The sequence below is a fragment of the Salmo trutta genome, chromosome 20 (assembly GCF_901001165.1).
Source record: "Salmo trutta chromosome 20, fSalTru1.1, whole genome shotgun sequence".
NCBI classification, from domain to species: Eukaryota; Metazoa; Chordata; class Actinopteri; order Salmoniformes; family Salmonidae; genus Salmo; species Salmo trutta.
In genome coordinates this window covers 7,953,639-7,980,328 of record NC_042976.1, presented here as the reverse complement: position 1 = coordinate 7,980,328, position 26,690 = coordinate 7,953,639, and the positions used below count along the sequence as shown (strand labels likewise).

At 42.5% G+C, this 26,690-nt stretch overlaps 2 protein-coding genes across 2 annotated transcripts; both read left to right on the top strand.

Annotated features, from left to right (window-relative positions):
- Positions 1-366: 366 nt before the first annotated feature.
- On the top strand, positions 367-1,317 carry LOC115156281 (trace amine-associated receptor 13c-like). The gene has a single exon (XM_029703739.1). The coding sequence runs from the start codon at positions 367-369 to the stop codon at positions 1,315-1,317; it is 951 nt and encodes a 316-aa protein (XP_029559599.1).
- An 8,952-nt stretch (positions 1,318-10,269) lies between these two features.
- LOC115156280 (trace amine-associated receptor 13c-like) lies at positions 10,270-14,803 on the top strand. Its single transcript, XM_029703738.1, has 3 exons — positions 10,270-10,385; positions 13,657-14,547; positions 14,770-14,803. Exons 1-3 carry the CDS (start codon positions 10,270-10,272, stop codon positions 14,801-14,803), a joined length of 1,041 nt encoding a protein of 346 aa, XP_029559598.1.
- Positions 14,804-26,690: the final 11,887 nt, after the last annotated feature.

Genomic DNA, 26,690 nt, shown 5'->3' with positions numbered 1-26,690 from the left:
GGATTCTGTCTGTCTGTCTGTCTGTCTGTCTGTCTGTCTGTCTGTCTGTCTGTCTGTCTGTCTGTCTGTCTGTCTGTCTGTCTGTCTGTCTGTCTGTCTGTCTGTCTGTCTGTCTGTCTGTCTGTCTGTCTGTCTGTCTGTCTGTCTGTGTGTGTGTGTGTGTGTGTGTGTGTGTGTGTGTGTGTGTGTGTGTGTGTGTGTGTGTGTGTGTGTGTGTGTGCAGAGACACTACAGGGAGGAGAGTATCTGTTTGTCACTTAGGGATAAATAGAGAGGCAGAGCTCAGAGTTTGTCAGAAGGCTGACCTGACAGGGTCACACACAGGACCAAGCAGGAGCAGGACCGCATTTTTACCTTTTATTACAAATGGAGAAGCACGAAGATGATCAATACTGTTTTCAAGACAGAAACTCTTCCTGCAGAAATGCTTTGCTATCGATATCTATCTACATAACACTGTACATCTTCTTCTCATTGATTTCAGCAGTTACAGTATTTTTGAACATACTGGTGATCATCTCCATCTCTCACTTCAAGCAGCTCCACACTCCAACCAACCTGCTCATCCTCTCTCTGGCTGTGGCAGATCTCCTGGTGGGACTGATTGTGATACCAGTAACGATGGTAGCAATAATGGAACCATGCTGGGGTTTTGGGGAATATTTCTGTGCGTTTCAATTCTACATCTCTTGTTTGTGTACTTCTTTATCTCTGGGCAATTTGGTCTTGATATCTATAGACCGCTATGTTGCTGTGTGTGATCCCTTATTGTACCACTCTAAAATAACAACAACAAGAATGATGTCTTGTATATCCCTTACCTGGTGTTGTTGTATCATTTACCGTGCTGCTATTATGAAAATCTCTGTGAAAGTACAGGTACCAAGTAGGTGTTTGAAAGAATGTTTTATTGTTGAAGGGTCAGTCTGGGTTAATATCATTGACCTTGTATTTACAATGGTTGTCCCGTGCTCTGTTATTATAACACTTTATATGAAAATCTTTGTGGTGGCCAGATCACAGGCCAGAAAGGTATTTTCAAAAGAGGCTGTCAGTGTGTCTGGTGTTCAAACTGTACAGGCAAATAGGTCTGAGACAAAAGCAGCAAAAACTCTATCTATTGTTGTTTTCACCTATCTAAGTTGTTGGATTCCTTTTTTCTTGTTTTATTTAGTCAATTTAGATTCATCATCACTTTTCTTTAGCTTTCTACCACTTGTTAACTCCTTAATTAATCCAATAATTTATGCTTTCTTTTATCCATGGTTCAAAGTGACAGCTAAACATATTTTAACTCTGAAGTTAAGGTGTTCATAGTCCCTATATTTTTATGCCTAACTTTGACAAACATGTTTGATATTGTGTTGTTATGCAATTGTTGTAATTGCTTCTTTCATGTGTCAATACACTGACATTACTTATCCCATCGTTGTAATCATAGATAACATTCTGTTGATACAGAATTGTATGTCTGGATTGGATTGGAATGAATGGGAGAAGGCATATGAATGCATAATCTTGTTTTATATAAGACGTTGTAGTCATTTTTGGTTATATTTTCCAAATACCAAAGTCTGTGGTTGTTCCATGTTATTTAATGATAAATAGTATGTAAGTAATTCTAATAGTACATTTTGAGCACATCATGAGTCTTTCTATATCTTGTTTAACATCACCCTCTAGTGTCTCAATTGGGACTCAAGGCCTTTCACAAGTGTAGTGAATTTTAAATGTTCAATACTGCGTTTTAGATGACGTCCAAGTCTATCTCAATGGTGTGTTGTGTAAGTAGTTGATGGTAAAATGCAAGAATATGCAATTGTGTAACACTTTATAATATTCAATAATAAACCATTTGCAGTTTTATCACAATTTATGATTATGCCCATATTTGCTAAATGTTACTCAGCTAGGTATTCTCTCATTTACAAATGCCTACTATATGTACTCATTATTAAACACAACAGTGAAGGAGACCACAGTAGACACTTCAACCTCAACATACTGGTTATGAACACTACCACTACTCTCACTACCACTACTCTCACTACATCATTGCTGCCAGGTCAGGGGTCACAGCAGAGCAGCTGTTTAGTGTGAATGAATATAGAGATTGGGTAACACACTAAATACTTCATAATGGATTAGTAAATAGTTTATTCATCATTCATGTATCATTATGCCCACATTTGTTTTAGCAAACTGGTTATTCACACATTTATAAACAACTTCTTTAGTATGTAATAATGATTCAGAAGATGTTTAATAAATATCATTATAAACCATTTACTGATCATTAGTAAAGTCATTTTGCAGTCCCTAATCTAAATTGAGGACTATTCATACTTTCTTAAAATACTTTATAAATGTTTTGAGTGACCAGTGTAATTTATCACAAAAACATTACACATGCTTTTGGTTGACATTCCAGCAGTACCTGATGCTCCTTAAGTTCTCAAAATGACCTAGAACATATCAATGGTTAAACAATAAGCACACAACACAGAGGATGTTAAAGGAAATATATTGAACATTTTATTCCAAAACAGTCACGCTGGTGTAGTAGCGTGCTGAAGGAAGTAACGTGTTTTGCCTGAAATTGATAACTCTTGTTTGTTGGCAGTGATTACCAAGACCAAAGCGTGGACTGCAGTCACCCATAAGAGAAGTTCATAGACTGCTTACAGGGTAAGGGAACCAATATCTAAATACATAATTTAACTGAACATTACATTTAAAGGGTTGCTACCTGTAATACACTACAAGTGAAGTTGTCCAAATACTTATGACTTCTTCAAATGGGGGGGACTTGATTTATAAGGTGCATTCATTTTTAAGTGGTAAAACAGATATGTATGAAAATACCCTCAAATAAGAGGCTCTTTAATCAATCTAGCATTTTGGATTTGAACTCAACATTTTCAAGCAAGGCAACAGTATAAAATATCACCTCTCATTTGAGGGTATTTTCATACTGTTGCCTTGCTTGAAAATGTTGAGCTCAAATCCCAAATGCTAGATTGATTAAAGAGCCAAAGTTTAATTTATTGTACTTTTACCCCTTTTTCGTGATATCCAATTGGTAGTTATAGTCTTGTCCCATCGCTGCAACTCCTCTATGGATTCAGGAGAGGCGAAGGTCGAGAGCCATGCGTCCTCCGAAACACGACCCTGCCAAGCTTCTTGACACACTAGATCGCTTAACCAGGAAGCCAGCAGCACCAATGTGTCGGAGGAAACACCGTCCAGCTGGCGGCGCCTGGCCCGCCACAAGGACCCACTAGATCGCGATGGGACAAGGAACTCACGGCCGGCCAAACCCTCCTCTAACCCGGACGACACTGGGCCAATTGTGCACTGCCTCATGGGTCTCCCGGTCACCGCCGGCTGTAAGACAGCCTGGGATCAAACCCGGGTCTGTAGGGATGCCTCAAGTGCTGCGATGCAGTGCCTTAGACGGCGGCGCCACTCGGGAAGCCCAACAGCCACATTTTTTTACATTTTCACTGCAGAGTGAAACCGAGAACAGGGATTGCTTTCAGTATGTACAGATGCCAGGGGATGGCAGTGTAATTCAAAATCTGCAACTGTGAGAGGAATAACTTGACTTACTACAAATGTAGGGTCTTAATTTGAAAATAATCTTGCAGCAACAAGATATTTGAATTATGTGGATTCAAATAAAAAAAATTTAAAAAATTGTTAGCAAATCAAGTCTGACATTTGTCAGTGGAAATTAAAAACTTTTGGTCAGATGATCAGATGATCAAAAACTTGTGGTCAGATGATGCGGATGCTGCGTTACAGGACTGTTTTGCTAGCACAGACTGGAAAAGGTTATGGTATTCATCCAAAGGCATTGAGGAGTATACCACCTCAGTCATCGGCTTCATCAATAAGTGCATCGACGATGTCATCCCCATAGTGACTGTGTGTATATAACCCAACCAGAAGCCAGGCAACTTCCGCATTGAGCTAAAGGCTAGAGCTGCTGCTTTCAAGGAGCGGACACTAGTCCGGACGCATATAAGAAATCCCGCTATGCCCTCAGATGAACCATCAAACAAGCAAAGCTTCAATACAGGATTAAGTTTGAATCCTACTACACTGGCAGGGCTTAAAAACTATTACGGACTACAAAGGGAAACCCAGCCTCGAGCTACCCAGTGATGCAAGCCTACCAGATGAGCTAAATGCCTTTTACGCTCGCTTCGAGGCAAGCTACACTGAAGCATGCAAGAGAGCACCAGCTCTTCTGGATGACTGTGTGATAACGCTCTTGGTAGCCGAAGTGAGCAAGACCTTTGAACAGATCAATATTCACAAAGCCGTGGGGCCAGATGGATTACCAGGACATATACTCAAAACATGTGCGGACCAACTGGCAAGTGTCTTCACTGACATTTTCAGCCTCTCCCTGACTCAGTCTCTAATACCTACATGTTTCAAGCAGACCACCATAGTCCCTGTGCCCAAGGAAGCGAAGGTAACCTGCCTGAATGATTATCACCCCGTAGCACTCACGTCGGTAGCCATGAAGTTGTTTGAAAGGCTGGTCATGGCTCACATCAACAGCATCCTCCTGGATACCCTAGACCCACTCCAATTCGCATACTGCCCAAACAGATCCACAAATGACGCAATCTCAATCGCACTCCATACTGCCCTATCTCACATGGACAAAAGGAACACCTATGTGAGAATGCTGTTCATTGCCTACAGCTCAGCGTTCAACACCATAGTGCCCACGAAGCTCATCACTAAGCTAAGGACCCTGGGACTAAACACCTAACTCTGCAACTGGTTCCCGGACTTCCTGATGGGCCACCCCCAGGTGGTAAGGGTAGGCAACAACGCACCTGCCACGCTGATCCTCAACACCGGGGACCCTCAGGGGTGTGTACTTAGTCCACTCCTGTACTCCCTCTTCACCCACGAATGGTTGGCCAAAACCGACTCCAACACCATCATTAAGTTTGCTGACGACACAACAGTGTTAGTCCTGATCGCCAACAACGATGAGACAGCCTATAGGGAGGAGGTCAGAGACCTGGCAGTGTGGTGCCAGGACAACAACCTTTGCCACAATTTGAGCAAGACAAAGGAGCTGATCTACAGGAAAAGGCGGGTCGAACAGGCCCCCATTAATATCAATGGGGCTGTAGTGGAGCGGGTCGAGAGTTTCAAGTTCCTTGGTTTCAACATCACCAACCATTTATCATGGTCCAAACACACCAAGACAGTCGTGAAGAGAGCATGACAAAACCTTTTCCACCTCGGGAGATTGAAAAGATTTGGCATGGGTCCCAAGATCCTCAAAAAGTTCTACAGCTGCTCTATCGAGAGCATCTTGAACATTTGCATCACTGCCTGGCATGGCAACTGCTTGGCATCTGACCTTAAGGCACTACAGAGGGTAATGCGTCAAGCACAGAACATCACTGGGGCCAAGCTTCCTGCAATCCAGGACCTATATAATAGGTGCATGGTTTTGATGTGTTTGATACCATTCAATGAACTCCATTCCTGCCATTATTATGAGCCGTCGTCATCAAGGCAAAGGGTGGCTACTTTGAAGAATCTCAAATACAAAATATATTTAGATTCTTTTAACACTTTTTTGGTTACTGCATGATTCCATATGTGTTATATATGAGTAGGTGTGTCCAAACTTTTGTCTGGTAGGTAGCGACAGGTAGCCTAGCGGTTAGAGCTTTGGACAAGTGACCGAAGTGACCGAAAGGTTGCAAGATCGAATGACCGAGCTACCAGAAGATGTCGTTATGGTACTGTAGTGCTAACAGAACCCTCTGGAATCTGACAGAACAACAATAAAATATTATTGATCACATGCACAGATCCGCAGGGGTTATTGCAAGTGCAGCAAAATGTTTGTTTTACTAGCTCCAACAGTGCAGTAGAATGTCTCTACACAAATAATCAAAATAAGAAATCAATAAATATATATTGTATGTACATAAATACGGACCTCATGAAGCAGTAGTAGGTACAGTGGGGTCCGAAATGGTTGACGTCTTTGATAAAGACGAGAAATAATCACTTTATAAGATGAATCATTAAAATAATTGTGAAATCAATTATTTTATACTAATGCAAATGCAAGTGCTCAGAGAAATAAGTCATATTTTTTTCTTCCAAAAAAAGGTAAGGGTAAAAATTATTGACACCTTTTTTATTTGTATTTTTTATTTCACCTTTATTTAACAGGCAGGCTAGTTGAGAACAAGTTATCATTGTAAATATATATATATTAACAATGATAATATATATATATATATATATATATATATATATATATATATATATATATATATATATATATATATATACAGTGTGTGCAAATAAGGTAAGATAAGGGAGGTATGGCAATAAATAGGCCATAGCGGCGAAATAATTACAATTTAGCTATTAAACACTGGAGAGATAGATGTGCAAAAGATAAATGTGCATGTTGAGATACTGGGGTGCAAAGGAGCAAAAAAAGTAATAAATAACAGTATGCGGATGAGGTAGTTGGATGGGCTATTTACAGATGGGCTATGTAGATGTTGTTACGGGTGTGTACGGGAGGTGAAGTTAGGTGCAGAAGAGCAGAGTGTAGTAACAGGCGCACTTTTTATTCTGGTCCAAAACGAAAGCACATAAGTACATACACGTGCCCAAAACACGGAACATGAACAAAAGTCTGTGGCGTGACAAATACCCACATAAAATAAAACAATTTCACACATAGTCATGGAGGGGAACAGAGGACTAAATACATGCAGTGTGATTAGGGAATGAAAACCAGGTGTGTATGGAACAAGACAAAACAAATGGAAATATGAAAAATGGTGCGGCGAGGAAACCGGTGACGTCGATCGCCGAACGCCGCCCGAAAAAGGAGAGGAGCCGACTTCGGCGGAAGTCGTGACAGTACCCACCCCTTGACGCGCGGCTCCAGCGGCGCGCCGACACCGGCCTCGGGGACGACCCGGAGGGCGAGGCGCAGGGCGAACCGGCTGGCGACGGTGAAACTCCCGCAGCAGTTCGGGGTCCAACACATCCGCAACCGGGACCCAGCACCTCTCCTCCGAACCATACCCCTCCCACTCCACGAGGTACTGAAGGCCCCCTGCCCGATGCCGCGAATCCAGGATGGAACGAACGGAGTACGCCGGGGCCCCCTCGATGTCCAGAGGGGGCGGAGGAACCTCCCACACCTCAGATTCCTGGAGCGGACCAGCCACCACTGGCCTGAGGAGAGACACATGGAACGAGGGGTTAATACGGTAATCAGAGGGAAGCTGTAATCTGTAACACACCTCGTTCACCCTCCTCAGGACTTTGAATGGCCCCACAAACCACGGACCCAGCTTCCGGCAGGACAGGCGGAGGGGTAGGTTTCGGGTCGAGAGCCAGACCCAGTTCCGGTGCGAACACTGGGGTCTCTCTGTGGTGACGGTCCGCGCTGGTCTTTTGACGAAGTGTGGCTCGCTGAAGGTGAACATCGGCGGCCTCCCATGTCTCCTCCGCGCGCCTGAACCAGTCGTCTACCGCAGGAGCCTCGGTCTGACCCTGATGCCACGGTGCCAGAACCGGCTGGTACCCCAATACGCACTGAAAGGGGGAGAGGTTAGTGGAGGAGTGGCAAAGCGAGTTCAGCGCCATCTCGGCCCAGGGCACGAACGCCGCCCACTACCCCGGCCGGTCCTGCCCACGTCCTGGTTGACTCTCTCTACCTGCCCGTTACTCTCGGGGTGAAAACTTAAATCCTCAGGCGCCCCGTAGTGCCAGAAGATGTGAGTAAACAGGGCTTCCGCAGTCTGTAGGGCCATAGGAAGACCGGGCAGAGGGAGGAGACAACAGGACTTAGAGAGACGATGCACAACGACAAGGATCGTAGTGTTTCCCTGTGAAAGAGGAAGATCAGTTAAAAAATCCACCGACAGGTGTGACCAAGGTCATTGTGGAACGGGAAAGGGGTGTAGCTTACCTCTGGGCAGGTGTCTCGAAGCCTTACACTGGGCACACACCGAGCAGGAGGAAACATAAACCCTCACATCCTTAGCCAAGGTGGGCCACCAGTACTTCCCAGTCAGACAGCGCACCGTCCGTCCAATCCCCGGATGACCAGAGGAGGGTGACGTGTGGGCCCAATAGATCAACTGGTCACGGACAGCAGACGGAACGTACATACGCCCGACGGGACACTGGAGGGGAGCGGGCTCTGTATGCAACGCCTGGTCAATGTCCGCGTCCAGCTCCCACACGACTGGCGCTACCAAGCAAGAGCCGGGAGTATGGGAGTCTGATCCATGGGCCACTCCTCTCTCTCCTCCTCATACAGCTGGGACAGTTCGTCTGCCTTCATATTCTGGGAACCTGGTCTGTAGGACAGGGTAAATACAAAACGGGTAAAGAACATGGCCCACCTTGCCTGACAGGATTCAGTCTCCTCGCTGCCCGGATGTACTCCAGGTTGCGGTGGTCAGTTCAGATGAGGAAAGGGTGTTTAGCGCCTTCAAGCCAATGTCTCCACGCCTTCAACGCTTTAACAACAGCCAACACCTCCCGGTCCCCCACATTATAGTTACGCTCCGCCGGGCTGAGCTTCTTCGAAAAGAAAGCACAGGGGCGGAGTTTTGGTGGCGTTCCCGAGCGCTGAGAGAGCACGGCTCCTATCCCAGCCTCAGACGCGTCCACCTCCACTATGAACGCCAAAGAGGGATCCGGATGGGCCAGCACGGGAGCCGAAGTAAACAGAGCTCTTAGCTGCCCAAAAGCCCTGTCCGCCTCAGCCGACCACTGCAACCGTACGGGACCCCCCTTCAGCAGTGAAGTAATGGGAGCAGCCGCCTGGCCAAAACCACGGATAAATCGCCGATAGTAATTGGCAAACCCTAAAAATCGCTGCACCTCCTTTACCGTGGTGGGAGTCGGCCAATTACGCACGGCTGCAATATGGTCACTCTCTATCTCCACCCCTGATGTGGAAATGCGATACCCTAGGAAAGAGACAATCTGCATTTCTCGGCCTTGACACACAGGTCATGCTCCAACAGTTGTCCAAGTACCCTGCGCACCAAGGACACATGATCGGTGTGTGTAGCGGAGTATATCAGAATATCATCGATATACACCACTACACCCTGCCCGTGCAGGTCCCTGAAAATCTCGTCAACAAACAATCCCTCCCGGATACGCACCAGGTTATACGCACTGCTGAGATCCAGTTTCATGAAGAAGCGCCCCATGCACTGACTCAATCGCCGGGGCGATAAGAGGTAGCGGGTAACTGTACCTCACCGTGATTTGATTGAGACCTCTATAGTCAATGCACGGGCGTAGACCTCCATCCTTCTTCTTCACAAAAAATAAACTCGAGGAGGCGAGTGAAGTGGAGGACCGAATGTACCCCTGACGCAGGGATTCAGAGACATGTGTCTCCATAGCCACTGTCTCCGCTTGCGACAGGGGATACATGTGACTCCTGGGTTGCGCAGCATCTGCCAGGAGATTTATCACACAATCCCCCCGTCGATGAGGTGGTAATTGAGTCGCCTTCTTTTTACAGAAGGCGAGAGCCAAATCGACATGTTCTGGGGGGATGCGCACGGTGGAGACCTGGTCTGGACTTTTCACCGTGGTAGCACCAACGAAAACCCCTACACACCTCCCTGAGCACTCTTGCGACCACCCCTTGAGAGCCCTCTGTTGCCAGGAAATAGTGGGGTTATGACGAGCCAAACAGGGAAGACCTAATACCACGGGAAACGCAGGAGTCACCTTGTGACTCCCCTTCGTCTCCATGGCCAGGGAGATGGTGGCTTCCCTGATTAGTCCGGACCCTAATGGTCGACTATCCAGAGTGTGAAGCGGGAAAGGTCTAACTACGGTAATAATGGGGATCCCTAAACTAAGGGCTAACACTCTGGCAATAAAATTCCCAGCTGCGCCTGAATCGACGAGCGTCTTATGCTGGGAATGCGGGGAAAACTCAGGGAAACAAACAGGTACAAACAGGTGGTCAACAGAGGACTCTGGCTGAGTGTGGTGCAGACTCACTTGGGGTGATGCCAGAGTGCCCTGCCTGTTGCCTCGACTCCCAGAGGGACCGACACGGCACCAACCAGCAGTGTGCCCTCTGCGGCCACAGATGGTGCACGTGAAGGCCCCTCCTCCAGCCTGCCTACGCACAGCCCCTCCCAACTCCATGGGCACCGGAGCGGGGGTGCTGGAAGATGGCACCGACAGAGCCCCCTCTGGATGTCTGCGGGTGACCAGCAGATTGTCCAACCGGATGGACAAATCCACCAGTTGGTCGAAGGAGATGGTAGCTTCCCTGCAGGCCAGCTCACGTCGGACATCCTCAAGCGGCCAAGGTCTGGAATTCCAGGGTGAATTCCTGGGCACTCCTCATCCCCTGCCTCAACTGGAAGAGCCGTTCCCCTGCTGCTCTACCTTTGGGCGGATGGTTGAAGACAGCCCGGAAGCGACGGGTGAACTCCTCGAAGTGGTCCAACGCCGCGTCTCCTTCACCCCGAGAGGCATGAGACGAGGGCAGACACTTTCTCCCTTCCTGAGGGAGCTGGGTGCACAGTGGCCAGGAAAAGTTCCAGTTGTAACAGGAATCCCTGGCACTGTGCTTCATTGATTTTTGCAGTTCGTTCCAGTCATTGGCAGCAGAGAACTGGAAGGAAAGGCGGCCAACTGAGGAATTGGCTTTGGGGGTGACCAGCGAAATATACCTGCTGGAGCGCATGCTATGGGTGGGTGTTGCTGTGGTGACCAGTGAGCTGAGATAAGGCGGGGCTTTACCTAGCAAAGACTTATAGATGACCTGGAGCCAGTGGGTTTGGCGATTTATAGGTGGTGACAGTGTTTCTTAGCCTCAGTGCAGTGGGCAGCTGGGAGGAGGTGCTCTTAATCTCCATGGACTTTACAGTGTCCCAGAACTTTTTTGAGTTTGTGCTACAGGATTCAAATTTCTGTTTGAAAAAGCTAGCATTTGCTTTCCTAACTGCCTGTGTATATTGGTTCCTAACTTCCCTGAAAAGTTGCAAATCGCGGGGGCTATTCGATGCTAATGCAGTACGCCACAGGATGTTTTCATGCTGGTCAAGGGCAGTCAGGTCTGGAGTGAACCAAGGGCTATATATGTTCCTGGTTCTACATTTTTTGAATGGGGCATGCTTATTTAAGATGGTGAGGAACGCACTTTTAAAGAATAACCAGGCATCCTCTACTGAATGAATGAGGTCAAAATCCTTCCAGGATTCCTGGGCAAGGATGATTAGAAAGGCCTGCTCGCTGAAGTGTTTTAGGGAGCGTTTGACTGTGATGAGGGGTGGTCATTTGACCGCAGACCCACTATGGATGCAGGCAATGAGGCAGTGATTGCTGAGATCCTGGTTGAAGACAGCAGAGGTGTATTTGGAGGGCAGGTTGGTTAGGATGATTTATATGAGGGTGCCCGTGTTTACAGATTTGCAGTTGTACCTGGTAGGTTCATTGATCATTTGTGTGAGATTGAGGGCATCAAGCTTAGATTGTAGGATGGCCAGGATCTTAAAGCATGTCCCAGTTTAGGTCACCTAGCAGTACAAGCTCTGAATATAGATGGGGGGCAATCAATTCACATATGGTGTCCAGGGCCCAGTTGGGGGCAGAAGGTGGTCTATAGCAAGCGGCAATGGTGAGAGACTTGTTTCTGGAAAGGTGGATTTTTAAAAGTAGAAGCTAAAATAGTTTGGGCACAGACCCGGATAGTAAGACAGAACTTTGCAGGCTATCTTTGCAGTAGATTGCAACTCCGCCACCTTTGTAAGTTCTATCTTGTCGGAAAATGTTATAGTTAGGGATGGAAATTTCTGCGTTTTTGGTAGTCTTCCTAAGCCAGGATTCAGACACGGCTAGGACATTCGGGTTGGCAGAGTGTGCTAAAGCAGTGAATAAAATAAACTTAGGGAGTCGGCTTCTAATGTTAACATGTATGAAACCAATGCTTTTATGGTTACAGAAGTCAACAAATGAGTGCGCCTTGGGAATGGGAGTGGAGCTAGGCACCTCTACATCACCAGAGGAACAGAGGAGGAGTAGGCTAAGGGTACGGCTAAAGGCTATAAGAACTGGTCGTCTAGTACGTTCGGAACAGAGAGTAAAAGGAGCAGGTTTCTGGGCACGGTAGAATAGATTCAAGGCATAATGTACAGACAAAGGTATGTTAGGATGTGAATACAGTGGAGGTAAACCTATGCATTGAGTGACAATGAGAGAGATATTGTCTCTAGAAACATCATTTAAACCAGGTGAGGTCACTGCATGTGTGGGAGGTGGAACTAAAGGGTTAGCTAAGGCGTATTGAGCAGGGCTAGAGGATCTACAGTGAAATTCGGCAATAATCACTAACAAAAACAGCAATGGACAAGGCATATTGACATTAGGGAGAGGCATGCGTAGCCGAGTGATCATAGGGGTCCAGTGAGTAGCTCGGCGGGCTGGAAACACGGTGGTTCGGACAGCTAGCGGGCCGGGGCCAGCAAGCTAGCAGATGGGCCTTAGAGGGACGTTGCGACAGAAGAAGTCTGTTGTAACCCCCTCGTGCTGTTACATCGGCAGATCAGTCGTGATGGATCAGCAGGGCTCCGTGTGGTAAAAAGGTATAGGCCAATTGGCAAAATATGCATGGTGGCCAGAGAATTTGTCCAATGGGTCTCTTCAGCTAACAGTCCGATATGCTCTAGACAGCTAGAAGGCCGCGGCTAGCAGGCTAGCAGATGGGTATTCAGGGGACGTGGCAACGGAGGAGCCAGTTGAAAAAACCCCTCGGGCAGATTACGTCGGTAGTCCAGTCGTGATGGATCGGCGGGGCTCCGTGTCGGCAGTAAAAGGGGTCCAGGCCAATTGGCAAAATAGGTATTGTGGCCCAAGGAGTGACTGATGGACCTCTTCGGGTAGCCGGGAGATGGGCCTAGCAAAAGCTAGTTCCAGGCTAATTGGTTCTTGCTTAGGGCCAGAGACATTAGCCAGGAGTGGCCACACAGATTGCAGCTAGCTAGCTGCGATGATCCAGGTGAAAAGGTTCAGAGCTTGCGGTAGGAATCCGGAGACATGGAGAAAATGAGTCAGATTAGCTCTGGTTTGAATCGCGCTGTGCAGACTGGCAAGAGTTGTCCGGGCTAAAGATTAGCTGATGACCACTATCAGTGGCTAGCTGACTACTAACTAGTAGCTCGTTAGCTGACTTTCTTCTGTTGGGGGTTCCGGTTCAAAAGTAAAGAAAATAGCAGATCCATACCACATTGGGTGAGGCAGATTGCAGGAGAGTATATTGAAGTAGACGTTAAGAAAAACAAAAAAAGATATGCGAATGTGTGTGTGTGTGTGTGTGTGTGTGTGTGTGTGTGTGTGTGTGTGTGTGTGTGTGTGTGTGTGTGTGTGTGTGTGTGCAGAGAGACTCTCGGGAGGGGAGTTTCTATCAGTAACTCAGGGATAAATAGAGAGGCAGAGCTCAGAGTTTGTCAGAAGGCGGACCTGACAGGATCACACACAGGACCAAGCAGGAGCAGAACCTCAGCATTTTGACCCTTTATTACAAATGGAGAAACATGAAGACGTTCAATACTGTTTTCAAGACAGAAATTCTTCTTGCAGAAAGGCTTTGCCATCAACATCTATCAACACAGCACTGTACATCTTCTTCTCATTGTTTTCAGCAGTTACAGTATTTTTGAACCTACTGGTGATCATCTCCATCTCTCACTTCAAGCAGCTCCACACTCCAACCAACCTGCTCATCCTCTCTCTGGCTGTGTCAGATCTCCTGGTGGGACTGATTGTGATACCAGTAACGACTGTAGCATTATTGCAATCATGCTGGGGTTTTGGGAAATATTTCTGTGCTTTTCATTTCTATATGGCTTTTTTATGTACTTCTTTATCTCTGGGCAAATTGGTCTTGATATCTATTGACCGCTATGTTGCTGTGTGTGATCCCTTATTGTACCACTCTGAAATAACAATAACAAGAATGATGTGTTGTATATCCATTACCTGGTGTTGTTGTATTATTTACCAGGCTGTTGTTATAAAAACATGTATAAATGTACAGGTACCCAGTAGGTGTTTGAAAGAGTGTTTTACTGAAGAAGGGTCAATCTGGGGTAATATCGTTGATATTGTAATTACAATGGTTGTCCCGTGCTCTATTATTATAACACTTTATTTGAAAATCTTTGTGGTGGCCAGATCACAGGCCAGAAAGGTGTTTTCAAAAGAGGCTGCCAGTGTGTCTGGTGTTAAAACTGTACAGGCAAATAAGTCTGAGAGGAAAGCAGCAAAAACTCTATCTATTGTTGTTTTCAACTATCTCATTTGTTGGATTCCATCTCTATTTATTTTGTTTTTTGTACACATTTTTATTGACAATTTATTATCATTGTTCATCAGTTTTCTGCCACTTGTTAATTCCTTAATTAATCCAATAATTTATGCTTTCTTTTATCCATGGTTCAAAGTGACAGCTAAACATATTTTAACTCTGAAGTTAAGGCGTTCATAGTTCCTATGGTTTTATTCCTAAATTTGACAAACATATGTTAGATATAGTTATGTTATACAATTGTTGTAATTGCTTCTTTCATGTAACAATACACTGACATGACATATCTCAGTGTTCTCGTCATAGATACATGTGGTGTTGATACAGAATGATTTAGCTGGATTGGAATGGAATGACTTGGAGAAAGCATAAGCTTGTTTTCTAAGAATTTGTTCTTCACTGACTTGCCTAGTTCAGTAAAGGTGAAATTATATTTCTTTTTACAACAATTATAAAAGACATTAAAGTAATTTTGGGTTGTATATTACCAATACCAAAGTCTGTGGTTGTTCCATGTTATTTAATGATAAATAGTAGGTAAGTATTCTAAAAGTACATTTTGAGGAAGTCATGAATCATATCGTTTGCTGTTTAACATCTCCCTCTAGTGGCTCAATTGGGACACAATACCTTCAACAAGCGTAGTAAAAATGTAAATGTACAACATGCTTGATATTAGATAAAGTCCAAGTCTAACTCAATGGTGTATTGTGGAAGTAGTTGATGATAAAATGTAAGATTATGCAAATATGGGTAACACTTTATAATAGTGTTAAGTAATAAACCATTTGTAATGCATTTCCAGTTTACAGTTTCTCACCATTTATTAATCATTATTCCCACATTAGTTAAATGTTAGTAATTAGGTATTCTCACATTTACAAATAACTACTACAGTGTATTCGGAACGTATTCAGACCCCTTGACTTTTTACACATTTTGTTACGTTACAGCCTTAATCTAAAATGGATTAAATACATTTTGTTCATCATCAATCTATACACAATACCCCGTAATGACTTAGTGAAAACAGGTTTTTAGAAATGTTTCCAAATATATAAAAAATAAAAAAACAGAAATAGCTTACTTACATAAGTATTCAGACCCTTTGCTATGAGACTTGAAAATGAGCTCAGGTGCATCGTGTTTCCATTGATCATCATTGAGATGTTTATACAACTTGATTGGAGTCCACCTGAGGTAAATTCAATTGATTGGACATGATTTGGAAAGGCACACACCTGTCTATATAACGTCCCACAGTTGACAGTTTATGACATCGCAAAAACCAAGCCATGAGGTCAAAGGAATTGTCCATAGAACTCAGAGACAGGATTGTGTCGAGGCACATATCTGGGCAGTGGTGGAAAATGTACCCAATTGTCTTACTTGAGTAAAAGTAAAGATACCTTAATAGAAAATGACTCAAGTAAAAGTGAAAATCACCCAGTAAAATCCTACTTGAGTAAAAGTCTACAGGTATTTGGTTTTAAATATTCTTAAGTATCAAAAGTAAATGTTATTCCTAAAATATACTTAAGTATCAAAAGTAAAAGTCTAAATCATTTCAAATTTCTTATATTAAGCAAACCAGACGGCATCATTTCCATGTTATTTATTTATTTATGGATAGAAAGGGGCACGCTCCAACACTCAGACATCATTCACAAACAAAGCATGTGTTTAGTGAAATGAGAGAGTGGGTTGACCAGGGATGTTCTCTTGATAAGTGTGTGAATTATACAATTTTCCTGTTTTGCTAAACATTCAAAATGTAACAAGTACTTTTGGTTGTCAGGGAAAATGTATGGAGTAAAAAGTACATCATTTTCTTTAGAAATGTAGTGAAGTAAAAGGAGTCAAAAATATAAATAGTAAAGTAAAGTACAGATACCTCAAAAAAAAAAAACTTAAGTAGTACTTTCAAGTACTTTACACCACTGTATCTGGGGAAGGTAAGCGAAACATTTTAAGTGTTTTCCTGGTGAATAAGGCCGGGACAGGAAAGCCTCCATTTTCGTAGAATGACCCTAAACACAACAGCGCAGCAGACACATCAACTTCAACATACTGAGTATGAACCCTACCACTACATCACTGTCAGAGTGCTGCCAGGTCAGGGGTCACGCCAGAGCAGATCTCTCAGAGTCTGAATTAATATAAAGATTGGATAACACTTTATAATATCACCTTGTAATAAAGCATTTATAATGGATTAGTAAATAGTTTATTCATAATTTATCATTACTCCCACATTTGTTTTCGTAAGCTAGTTATTCACACATTTATAAACAACTTTTCTAGTATGTAATGATGATTCATAAAATGTTGAATAAATATCATTGTAAACCATTTACTAATCATTAGTAAAGTCCTTTTGCAGACCCTAAACTCATTACTTCCTTCAGCACACTATTAAAACAGTGTGAGTGTTTCAGACTAAAATGTTCAGTGTATTTCCTTAAACGTCCTCTGTGTTGTTGTGTGTTTATACTTTAACCATTGAAATGTTCTAGGTCATTTTGAGAATCATCAATTGACAGAAATCTTCCCAATTTATTAATTACAAAATGTATCTAACATTAGATAGTTAATCTAGTGATTCTTACCTTTGCCTCGATTTGGCAATCTTGTCCAGATCATCATGACATTTGTAGTTCATAATGATAGCCACATTAGCAGCTAATTAGCGTTTCATTTTTGTTGGGTAAATACAGGTGAATATATTGATTAAAGTCACCTTGTCCTAGAGAGATGTACACGGTTATCAAAACATAACGCCAGGGTAAGCCTACACGAAACACAGCCCTTATTTTAAGTGTTTCTAAAAGCCTGAATGGGAAAAATGAACGGTGGAAAAAGGATTAGAACAATTTCCTTGTTTGACCATTAGTTTTTATGGGTATTATGACTCATACTGTGGTACTCTATAAGGGTTGCCATGTCCTCGGGTTTCCTGTAAAATTAGGCTACTTTGAAAATGATGTCGCGGGTGAAAATGTATTGGTCACGGGTTGCGGCTGCTATGGCATTTGTGTTTATTTTATATATATATTTGTTTCACATATTTCACTGTGACCTGCTGCTGCTGACTATCAGGCAGTGTGCAGGCTGTTAGTGAGTGAGTGAGTGAGTGAGTGAGTGAGTGAGTGAGTGAGTGAGTGAGTGAGTGAGTGAGTGAGTGAGAAAGTGACTGAGTGAGTTAGTGAGTGAGTGTTTAGGAGTATGGAGGGGGAGGGCCTGAGGGCTGTGTGTGTGTTGAGAACACTGGTTGAGAGAGCGCTGCAGCTGAGTTATGGAGACAGAGGAGCATGCACGCATGTGGTGTCAACGTTTTACAAGTTGTAGGCAGGCTATTTAGATGGTCATTATGGAGACACCTATTTCCAACCCTTTTTCCATAAAACATATTAACACTCTAGAACTGATATAGCAGCAACAAAGTACTGGATGCTTTAGATAAATTAGCTCTGAGGTGTTTTATGTTAATCATCTGTATAATTTATATTTTTTGGATTCACAGACTTCACCCTCCCCACACCTCTGATGAATATAACAGGAAACCTGTTCAATCACCATGCACTGCAAAATCATTCTGGCTATGGAAACGGAGAACAACACATCAACACATTAACATCAACATGCCAGAGGATATCATTGTACTTGGGGTTCTGGTGGGAGTTTATCTCATTTTGATATTTTATTCTGCTTTACCTCTAAAATCCTAATAAACACTGACAACTAAAATATTGTGTTATCGTTGTTATTGTCAAGCATATTACTACGACTACTAATAATAGGGGAGGGGGGAGTAGTTAAAAAATGAACCACAAAATGTCATTCAAGAGGTTCTTTGAGGATCCATTAAAAGGGGTTCTTTGAAGAAACCTTTTAAAGAGTAATTTGACTTATAGGGGTTCCCTCACAGTTCCAATTTGAAGAACACCTAAAGGCTCCTCAAGGAACCTTTACTTTTTTAGACTGTACAGACAAAGGAGATGATTGTGGACTACAGGAAAAAGAGGACCGAGCACGCCCCCATTCTCATTGACGGGGCTGTAGTGGAGCAGGTTGAGCGCTTCAAGTTCCTTGGTGTCCACATCACAAACAAACTAACATCGTCCAAGCACACCAAGACAGTCGTTAAGAGGGCATGACAAAACCTATTCCCCCTCACCATCGAGAGCATCCTGACTGATTGCATCACTGCCTGCTATGGCAACTGCTCGGCCTCCAACCGCAAGGCTCTACAGAGGGTAGTGCAAACGGCCCAGTACATCACTGATGCCAAGCTTCCTGTCATCTAGGACCTCGATACCAGGCGGTGTCAGAGGAAGGCCCTAAAAATTGTCAAAGACTCCAGCCACCATAGTCATAGACTGTTCTCTCTGCTACCGCACGGCAAGCGGTTTCGGAGCGGCAACTCGAGGTCCAAGAGGCTTCTAAACAGCTTCTACCCCCAAAGCATAAGACACCTGAACACCTAATCAAATGGCTACCCAGACTATTTGCATTTCCCCTCCCCCTTCTTTTACAACACTGCTACTCTCTGTTGTTATCGTCTATGCATAGCCACTTTAATAACTCTACCTACATGTACATATTACCTCAATTACTTCAACTAACCGGTGCCCCCGCACATTGACTCTGTACCGGTACACCCCTGTATATAGTCTCGCTATTGTTATATTACCGCTGCTCTTTAATTACTTGTTCATTTTATTTCTTATAAGTATTTTTTAAACTGCATTGTTGGTTAGGGGCTCGTAAGTAAGCATTACACTGTAAGGTCTACGTCTACACCTGTTGTATTCGGTGCATGTGATTAATACAATTTGATTTGATTCATTTGATTTGACTTACAGTCACGTCAACAGTGCAGCCAGAATAACAGCAAAGTGGCTACATTTGCATGTGTTTATAGTTACATTTATTTGGATTCATCCATAATAATGAGCTAATGATGTGTGATTTCGCCTGGCTTAGAAAATGTGCTCTCCCATCAGGAAACTGTTGTTCAGAGGAGCTAGTCAGCAACACAGCTAACATAATAACTTCAAATTGAAGCTGGAAAGACCAAAAACTTGCTGCATTTTGTTTACTTTTACATTTCTTTGTATATATCCATACAAATGATGCCAGCTGATTCATGATTTCGACTGGCTGAGTCTGCCTGTCTGTCTTGTCCCAACTTCCGACACGTTCATTACTATGGGACAACTGGAGATCGAATTTCAATACTTAAACAATGTTGCAAATGACGGAGAGACAGACAGCAAGGTTGATACAAATCTCTACTGTTTAAAACCGAATGCTAGCTTAAAAGAAATGTGAGATACATGCTTTTTAGAGTGGAGATCCAGTTGATAAATTGCCTGGCTGGGCTGATGAGAGTGGATTGTGCAGCGAGATAGGCATTTCAATGTCATAGCTTTAGCCGGTGGTAACTTGTGGAATAGACACTGGCTAGAATGCGGTTTTAACCAATCAGCATACAGGATTAGACCCAGCCGCTGTATAATTGCATCTGTTGGCCATCAACTAGGCTATTAATTTTGATGACATTGTAGGCTACTGTAGCCTACCATTTCATACAATAAATATGTTGAAATTATGATATCGCTAGAGCAGTGGCATAAAGTACTTTAGTAAAAATACTAAAGTCGTTTTTGGGGGTATCTGTACTTTACTTTACTATTTATATTTTGGACAACTTTTAATTTTACTTCACTACATTCCTAAACAAAATAATGTAGTTTTTTACTCCATACATTTTCCCTGACACCCAAAAGTACTCATTACATTTGTAATGCTTAGCAGGACAGGAAAATGGTCCAATTCATGCACTTATCAAGAAAACATCCCTGGTCATCCCTACTGGCGGCAGAGAAGTCAAGCGCAGGAGAGCATAAACTGTGTTTACAACGGCGCAGTTTAATAATAAAAACCACGGGTACAAAACCCGTCGCACACCAGAAAAACGTGCACAAGCACTTACAATAAACAATTCCGGACAAGGACATGGGGGGGAACAGAGGGTGAAATACTCAACATGCAATGATAAAATTGAAACCAGGTGTGTGGGAAGACAAGACAAAACAAATGGAAAATGAAAAGTGGATTGATGATGGCTAGAAGACCGGCGACGCCGACCGCTGAACAAGGAAAGGAACCAACTTCGGCGGAAGTCGTGACAACCCCGGCGCTGGAGTCATTGCAAATGTATTTGTGCCACTTGTGTAGGCTACCTGGACCTGGCAAACAGATGTAATAAATAGCCTATAACTTCAGTTTATTGTTTTAGCCTTGTGTTATTAGGCTGTTATTAATGGCCTTGTTTAATTAATGCAATTGGAAGTTATTAATTGTGGTCATGATCACAGATCTACTGCTCCACATTTAATGTCAGTTTCATTCTGGATTTTTCCCTGAAATGTGATGTTGGACTATGAGGGGCTAAAGGCTACTAACTCAGCAAACCATGGCAAAGTTGAATTGCAATTATAAACCCAGATTTTAGTCAGTAGCCTACGCCTATTGGAATAACAAGTCAATCTCGCAAATAGGCCATTTTAAATGGTTTGTAGTCTTGACATCTGGCACATAATAACTGCACCATTGCCAGAAAATAGCCTAACATTCATTTTTGAAATTTGTCCAAGTGATTTTTATCATTATTATTATTATTTATTTTTTAGGGGCTTACAAAAGTTTGTCCAAGTGTTTTTTGCATGGAGATTTAGAGATCCTGTGTCCAACATTTATCTATTGTTAGGCAAACGCACAAACATGATTTATTTATAATTTTAAACTTCATGGATTGAGTCTTGAATGCTGATTGGTTGAAAGCCATGCTATATCAGACCATGTACCACAGGTGTGACACAAAAAAAATCGGGGGTGGGGGGTATTCCAAGAACAGCCCTTAGCTGTGATATTTTGGCCATATCGTGTAGCCTGTCACACCTCATTTCAGTCAAACAAGTTAGATCGACATCCATTGATGGAAAATGATCCTGCAAGTTTAATAAGGGCAACTTATATTTTGTCTTGGGACATATTCTTAAGCTTGCAATAATTATTATTTTGATGGAAAAACACATTTTGCTCATTGTTACAAATTGATATTCCTTCTAAATTAGCTCGATAACATTATGGGAAAAGGGTTTATTGGATAAATGTTGCAAGTCATCTCTTTGGCTCGTTTTCAGGCCTTGTGGGTTTTGAGAGGTTATTGTACTTGAAATGTTATGTACACCTGGTAACCCTGTACTCTATTATGCCTCAGGTAGGCCTCAGGTATGGCGGTACCATGACATTTTGGACCGCTACTACATGAACTAAGAATGGTGCTAGGCTACTATATCATTTAGTTTTCTGTTTATATCCCATCGCTTTTGCTTTGGAGCATGGAGGGACTAAAGCCTTTGAAATTACATTTGTTTGGAAACGTTGAGTCTTTGTTTGGAAAACACTTTTGTGTTTGTTTTAATACTATCGGATCTTTGGATTCCCTATTTGTGGTTGCTTTGGAAGCGCTTATGACCGCGGCATCACATAAATCTGTAGCCCCAAGGCGAGTTTGGAATTGGATTATGAATTGCCATTATTTTTGTCAAAAACTACCACTGATGGTTAAGCTGATGGAAACTGCAATGATGAGATAGATGTTCTTCTTCTTTGTTTTTATGTTTTATTATCTCGCTCTCATACTGTGTTCAACCGTGTTGGATCTTACCTAGCCAGCTTGTTTCAAGAGGACCACAATGGAAATAAGTCCCTGGCTTTATTATGTGTTATCCTCCATGATCTAACAATGGAAATAAGTCCCAGACTGCATTGTGTGTTATCCTCCATGATTTTACTCATGTGCATATATGGCTTTTTCAGGTTTTATGTGTGCTTGTAAAATTTAGAGTATACCATTGGTCCTTAAGGGAAATCTCCACCCATCCGGGGCACCGGGCCATGCAAAACGAACTCCCCCCCACGACTTCAACACCATCATTAAGATTGCCGATGACACGACAACAACCTCTCCCTCAACGTGATCAAGACAAAGGAGATAATTGTGGACTACAGAAAAAGGAGGACCGAGCACGCCCCCATTCTCATCGACGGGGCTGTAGTGGAGCAGGTTGAGAGCATCAAATTCGTTGGTGTCCACATCACCAATAAACTATTATGGTCCAAACACACCAAGACAGTTGTGAAGAGGGCAAGACAACACCTATTCCCCCTCAGGAGACTGAAAGGATTTGGCAGTATAGTTAATCACCTAACTGAGCTTTTTTGCGAGATATCACGTAGTTTAATGAAGCCAGTGACTGATGTGATATATTCCTCAATGCCATCGGAACAATCTCGGTACATATTCCAGTCTGTGCTAGAAAAACAGTCCTGTAACTTAGCATCTGCTTCATCTGACCACTTCTTTATTGACCGAGTCACTGGTGCTTCCTGCTTTAGTTTTTATTTGTAAGCAGGAATCAGGAGGATAGATTTATGGTCAGATTTGTCAAATGGAGGGCGAGGGAGAGCATTGTATATGTCTCTGTGTGTGGAGTAAAGGTGGTCTGGAGTTTTTGTTCCACTGGTTGCATGTTTAACATGCTGGTAGAAATGATATAAAACGGATTTAAGTTTCCCTGCATTAAAGTCCCTGGCCACTAAGAGTGGCGCCTCTGGATGAGCGTTTTCCTGTTTGCTTATGGCCATATGCAGCTCATTGAGTGCGGTCTTAGTGCCAGCATTGGTTTGTGGTGGTAAATAAACAGCTACAAAGAATATAGATGAAAACTCTCTTGGTAAATAGTGTTGTCTACACCTTATCATGAGATACTCTACCTCAGGTGAGCAAAACCTTGAGACTTCCTTACTATTAGATTTATTGCACCAGCTGTTGTTTACAAATATACACAGACCTCCACCCCTTGTCTACCGGAGGCGGCTGTTCTATCTTGCCGATGCAGCATAAACCCCGCCAGCTGTATGTTATTCATGTTGTCGTTCAGCCACGACTAGGTGAAACATGAGATATTACAGTTTTTAATGTCCCGTTGGTAGGATTTCCGTGATCGTTGTTCATCTATTTTGTTATCCAATGATTGTACGTTGACTAATAGGACTGATGGTAGAGTCAGATTACGCACTCGCCATCGGAGCCTTACAAGGCACCCCGACCTACATCCCCAATATCTCCGTATTTTTATTCTTATTGTGTTACTTTTTATTTTAGCCCACTTGGTAAAAATGTTCTTCTTCTTGAACTGCAATGTTGGTTAAGGGCTTGTAAGTAAGCATTTCACGGTAAGGTCTACACTTGTTGTATCGGCGCATGTGACAAAGTTTGATTTGATTTGATCTTTCTCATGCAAATCTCGGAGATTTGGGCCTTGTCGGGTGTCTGAAGTAAATCCTTCGAGTCCGACTCGTTAAATATAAAATCTTCTTCCAGTACGAGGTGAGTAATCACATTCCTAAATATCAAGGAGCTCTTTTCAGTCAAAAGAATGAAGAGTACTCACTTTAGAGACTGCAAAAATACTTTACTAATGATTTGTAAATGGTTTATAAGGACATTTATTAAACATCTTATAAATGATCTTAAAAATCATTATTACATACTATAAAAGTTGTTTATAAATGTTTGAATGACTAGCTTACTAAAACAATTGTGGGAGTAATAATAAATGTTTGATGAATAAACTATTTACTAATCCATAGTAAATTGTTTATTACAAAGTGTTATTATAAAATGTTACCAATCTCTGTATTCATTCAGAGTAAACAGCATCTGAGAGCTGCTCTGGTGTGACCCCTGACCTGGCAGCAGTTATGTTGTGAGAGTAGTGGTAGTGGTGAGAGTAGTGGTAGTGGTGAGAATAGTGAGAGTAGTGGTAGTGAGAGTAGTGGTAGTGAGAGTAGTGGTAGTGAGAGTAGTGGTAGTGGTGAGAGTAGTAGTAGTGAGAGTAGTGGTAGCAGTGAGAGTAGTGGTAGTAGTTAGAGTAGTGGTAGTAGTGAGAGTAGTGGTAGTGAGAGTAGTGGTAGTGGTGAGAGTAGTGGTAGTGAGAGTAGTGGTAGTAGTGGTAGTGAGAGTAGTAGTAGTAGTGGTAGTGAGAGTAGTAGTAGTGAGAGTAGTGGTAGTGAGAGTAGTAGTAGTGAGAGTAGTGGTAGTGAGAGTAGTGGTAGTAGTGAGAGTAGTGGTAGTAGTGAGAGTAGTGGTAGTGGTGAGAGTAGTGGTAGTGGTAGTAGTGGTAGTGAGAGTAGTGGTAGTAGTGAGAGTAGTGGTAGTGAGAGTAGTGGTAGTGTTGAAAGTAGTGGTAATGTAGTAGTCATTTATAAACGTGAGAATGCCTAACTGGTAATTATTAATACATTGTGAACAAACTATAAATATCTGTGAATGGTTTATTACTGAATGTTATTATAAAGTGTTACCCATAATTGCATACTCTTACATCGTACCATCAACTACTACAACAGAGCATTGAGTGAGACCTGTAAAAGTTATCTGAAATAATGCATAATTGTACATTAACTGTTCTACACTGTAAAAGGCATTGTGTCACAATTTAGCCACTAGAGGGTAATGTTAAACAACATACAGTATGATCCATGACATCCTCAAAATGTACTTTTAGAATTATTACACACTATTTATCATTAAATAACATGGAACTACCACAGACATTGGTATTTGGAATATACAACCCAAAATGACTACAATGTATTTTATAAAACAAGCTTATGCCTTCGTATGCCTTCTCCAACTCATTCCAATCCAACTCAGGAAAATCATTCTGTATCAACACCACACGTATCTATGACGAGAACACGGAGCGAAGTAATGTCAATATATTGTTACATGAAAGAAGTAATAACAACAACAAAACAGTATAACATAATTATGTCAAACTAGGGAATAAAAACATAGGAACTATGAACACCTTAACTTCAGAGTTAAAATATGTTTAGCTGTCACTTTGAACCATGGTTAAAAGAAAGCATAAATTACTGGATTAATTAAGGAATTAACAAGTGTAAATAAAACTGAAGATGGATGATGATACATTGTCGATTAAAATAAAAAAATAAATACAATTGAATTGGAATCCAACAACTTAGCTAGAGTTTTTGCTGCTTTACTCTCAGACCTATTTGCCTGTACAGTTTGAACACCAGACACACTGGCAGCCTCTTTTGAAAATACCTTTCTGGCCTGTGATCTGGCCACCACAAAGATTTTCATATAAAGTGTTCTGATAATAGAGCACGGGACAGTCAATTATATTACCCCACATAAACCCTTCAACAATAAAACATTCTTTCAAACACCTACTGGGTACCTGTACATTTACTAAGTTTTTTATAATAACAGCATCGTATATGATACAAAACCAGGTAATGGATATACAACACATCATTCTTGTTGTTGTTATTTTAGAGTGGTACAATAAGGGATCACACAGAGCAACATGGTGGTCTATAGATATCAAGACCAAACTACTGAGAGATAAAGAAGTACATAAACAAGTGAAACAACTAGAAATAAAACACACAGAAATATTCCCCAAAACTCCAGCATGATTCCATTATTGCTACAGTCGTTACTGGTATCACAATCAGTCCCACCAGGAGATCTGCCACAGCCAGAGAGAGGATGAGCAGGTCTGTTGGAGTGTGGAGTTGCTTGAAGTGAGATATGGAGATGATCACAAGTTCATTTAAAAATACTGTAACTTCTGAAATCAATGAGAAGATGTACTGTCGTATCAATTAAGCACATGTTATAGCAACGATTGGTTGATGCATGCAACCAATGTGAAGGGGAATGTGACCTTTCTCTCCAGCCACCAGTGTTGGTTGCCCAATGCATAGGAGAAGTATAAAGAACAGACTAGACTTTGAATACCTCTATGACCTTTGCTATCACAGAAGCGATAAATGGCAAATATCAGAGGTGCGCCTTCTAACCATTTCTCTGGACAGCAGCTGTCATGACATTTTCCAAACAGCCTTTCTCCGCTCACTTGAGAACTAAATGCAGAAACAAGTTGAGATCGGATCATGGAAACACTGTGGAAATATTTTCAGAAAAGTAGTGTACGTGTTACTTGAAAAAGTAACTATAATATTATTAAAACATGTTTTAAAGTAACCTGTTACATTACTCCTTTACTCAAAAAATAACAATTTTACTACATAACTTTACTTTTGTAACACATTAAGTGTTCAGAACACGCCTACTCACAGGCCCTGAACTTCCCCTCACTGCTGCGGTGGGGGTTTATCATGGCTTGGCGAT